The 2,904-nt window shown below is 40.7% G+C and overlaps 1 protein-coding gene across 1 annotated transcript in view; it reads right to left on the minus strand.

The window, feature by feature from the left end:
* Window positions 1–58: 58 nt before the first annotated feature.
* LOC107577497 (antizyme inhibitor 1-like) overlaps window positions 59–2,904 on the minus strand; it is a 9,320-nt gene continuing 6,474 nt past the window's right edge. Inside the window, exons 5-7 of the mRNA XM_016263564.1 lie at window positions 2,179–2,221; window positions 844–1,058; window positions 59–764 (exon numbers count right to left, since the gene is read on the minus strand). Coding sequence (XP_016119050.1) covers window positions 650–764; window positions 844–1,058; window positions 2,179–2,221 — 373 coding nt within the window. The 3' untranslated portion in view covers window positions 59–649. The remainder of the gene's footprint in view (window positions 765–843; window positions 1,059–2,178; window positions 2,222–2,904) is intronic.

Consider the following 2,904-nt stretch of genomic DNA (forward strand, 5'->3'; position numbering starts at 1 on the left):
ATGCTACATTTCTCCAAATCTGATGAAGAAACAAACTCATTTATAGCTTGGATGGCCTGAGGGTGAGCACATTTGCATCAGATTTTGCATTTCTGGATGAACTACCCCTTTAAGGTGTGTTTTGGACATAAGATTTCAACAGTTTACAAAGTTTCCATTGTATTTAGTCAACAAAAACATACCGCAGTGCTCTGCTGAACTATTCCTGTAACAGTTCAAATAGGACGAAGATCACAATTTTCCAGTTTAAACATCATATTCGTAATACGAATAACAAAAAACAAGTGCATGTTTCTTTAAAAGCATCTGATGATGTCATGAAACTAGACTTGAGGTTTAATAAATAACTTAGTACATGACTGATTCCATTAGTAAGTGGAAATATTATGTGTGTATACATTTATAAAACGGACTTAAATATAATTAAATGTATCTGTAAAGGCCAACTGGCTCATTTGTTAAAGCTAATCGCACCTATTTGCTGTTTATCCATCAGTTGTGATGGCTATGAAGTTGTTCTGTTCAACAACACTTCTTCAGCTCTGGTCCCAGCCAAACTTCTTCAAAGCAACTGAAGCTTCTTAGAAGATCCCAGGTTCTTAAGTGCTTAAAGTCAGTCGAGATAATGACATTAATAAGTGGCATTATGTTACGCCGGGGTGGAAACGGACGCCTTGGATATGTTTGCTTGCAAGCCGCATGGTACCACAGAGAGGTTCTTCATCCTCGAGTCCAAAGTGACGCCACAGTTATGAACCTGTTGCCTGCAGCAGGAAAAACAACTTGATTAAAAACCAAAACAAAAGCACCGGATTTAAAATTCCAGATAAAGTGGCATTGTACCAGTCGCATTCAGTGATGCTGTAGAAGACGGCCGGTTTGTGTTCCTCTCCGTTAGTGAATGTGGCCCCCAGACCGTTGGCCCCTGCATTGCTGAAAAGCAGCCAGTCTCCAACACTGAGCTCCGGCAGCAGACATCGCTTCACCACCTGATCCAGATCATCAGCAGACGGACCCCACAGACTGCTGGAGAACAGCGGCTCTTCTGCGCTCACCTCCTGACAAAACACCACATTACACATGATCAGCTTTAACAATCTACTGACTAAAGCACTAGCCTGTGATGGTTTTAATGACTGAAGATGATGCTCAAATCTTTTAAAATCTTTCTTGGTCCAACAAAAGAAGCAGCTCGCACACATAATTAGGGCTGTCAAAATGACTGAGAAACTAAATTCGAATTTTCTACTTAAATATTATCAAAACTCAAATTCTATTCGAATTTAAAATGCATAATTTCAGTTAGGGGGAAAAAAAGCTTTTGGCTTCTCTCCTGAGGCCACAAGAGAGCGCATCGAGCAAAATATTATGCACGTTTCTTCAAAGCGTAATAACACGACTATCTTTGAAAAAAAGTGCATAATGTTTAAAAACCATATATAATTAATAAAGTTGCTTAAACAATTAGAAGAAAAAAAACAGCACCATGCATGCATGTATGTATAGTTTAATACAAAGGACCGAAAACCAATCACAAAAGTAAAAACACGAGATACAGTGGGATGGGGAACAACCGCCATAAAGGCTTGACATGTTTTTTAAAAGTTTAACTTACATTAATTTTACATGGCTTTCTAAACATGCGGCTCTCTTGTACGAGGCGCGAGTGCAACGCTGATAGATGTCCCTCTAGAAAATATGCCTTCTGTGTGAACGGCTTGGTTTCAGTTTTGACGTAAGCAACAACATCTCCACACTGATGCTCTCGTTTTCCGCAATATATGAATGAACAACGTAGCAGCGCCGCTTCTTGTGGGTTCAACTGGATAGGCTAACAAAAGCATTAAAATGCAATGACACTTACATCGTTGCATTTTGTGCGCCACTGATAAGGCTGCCTGACGGCTGACGCAGACCTAAAATTCGAATGCAACGTTTTTGCTTTCGAATGTGGATTTTTTTTTTTTTTCGACGAATATTCGAAATTCGATTTTTTTTTGACAGCCCTATAGTGTAGTAGATGAAACTGTGGCACTCATTCACACAGACACAAGCATAGCTGTCTTTTTGCTTTTAATACCCACAGATACTAGTCCATATCGTAATTTGAATAAGTGTAAAGCCCTACTTTTTACCATTTTTATGACTGGATTCCACAAATCCGTCTGCCCTACAGACAGAAGACCACCAGACAGCGTCTCCTCTCTCATGAACAACAAGTCTGTGGGAAAAAGAGTTCAAGCATGAGTTTAACCTTCAGAACGTAGTGTACAATCGTCTGTCAGTGAACTATGAGAAGGAAGTGATGTCAAAAAGCGACTGAGCAGAGAAAACCCAGCCCTGAGATGCATGGGAAAAAAGACTCTGAACGCTTGTTTATGTCATACAAGTGACTGTTTGAAACTCTACAAGTACATTTCATCATTAGAAACTTATTCACAGAAAATAAGACACCAGAAAAAGCGAACAGAGTGTTTGTCTGTTCTCTAATAAGCTGGCACGGGTCTTGCAAGAGTATTGTTTGATTAATAATGTGCTTTGAGGATGATCCTAGAGTTTTGATCTAAACTGTGCGGGGCGCTGCTCCACGGGAAATGCGTCAGAACCCGATCCAACGGGAACATACAAATGTGCTACCTCCAGTGAGAGGTGTAAGATAGCGAGTGGAAAATCAAAAGGAAGAGAGATAGAGAGCAACAAGCTTCTCTTGTTCTGGTTCAAGACCTTGCACTTTCCTCTTTGGGTCGGTCTCAAACTCCCATGGCCAGGGGCCTTAAGCTCTTTAGATCATTCAATAACAAAACACGGGCGCTCCTCAGGGACACCGGCACACAGCACACATCCTGTAGACGGCTCTTTCAAATATCTGTGGTTTGTTTGGTCTGGAGGGCGGATGCGAAAGAG

The sequence above is a fragment of the Sinocyclocheilus grahami genome, unplaced genomic scaffold (genome assembly GCF_001515645.1).
Source record: "Sinocyclocheilus grahami isolate Dianchi unplaced genomic scaffold, SAMN03320097.WGS_v1.1 scaffold6227.1, whole genome shotgun sequence".
Lineage (NCBI taxonomy): Eukaryota > Metazoa > Chordata > Actinopteri > Cypriniformes > Cyprinidae > Sinocyclocheilus > Sinocyclocheilus grahami.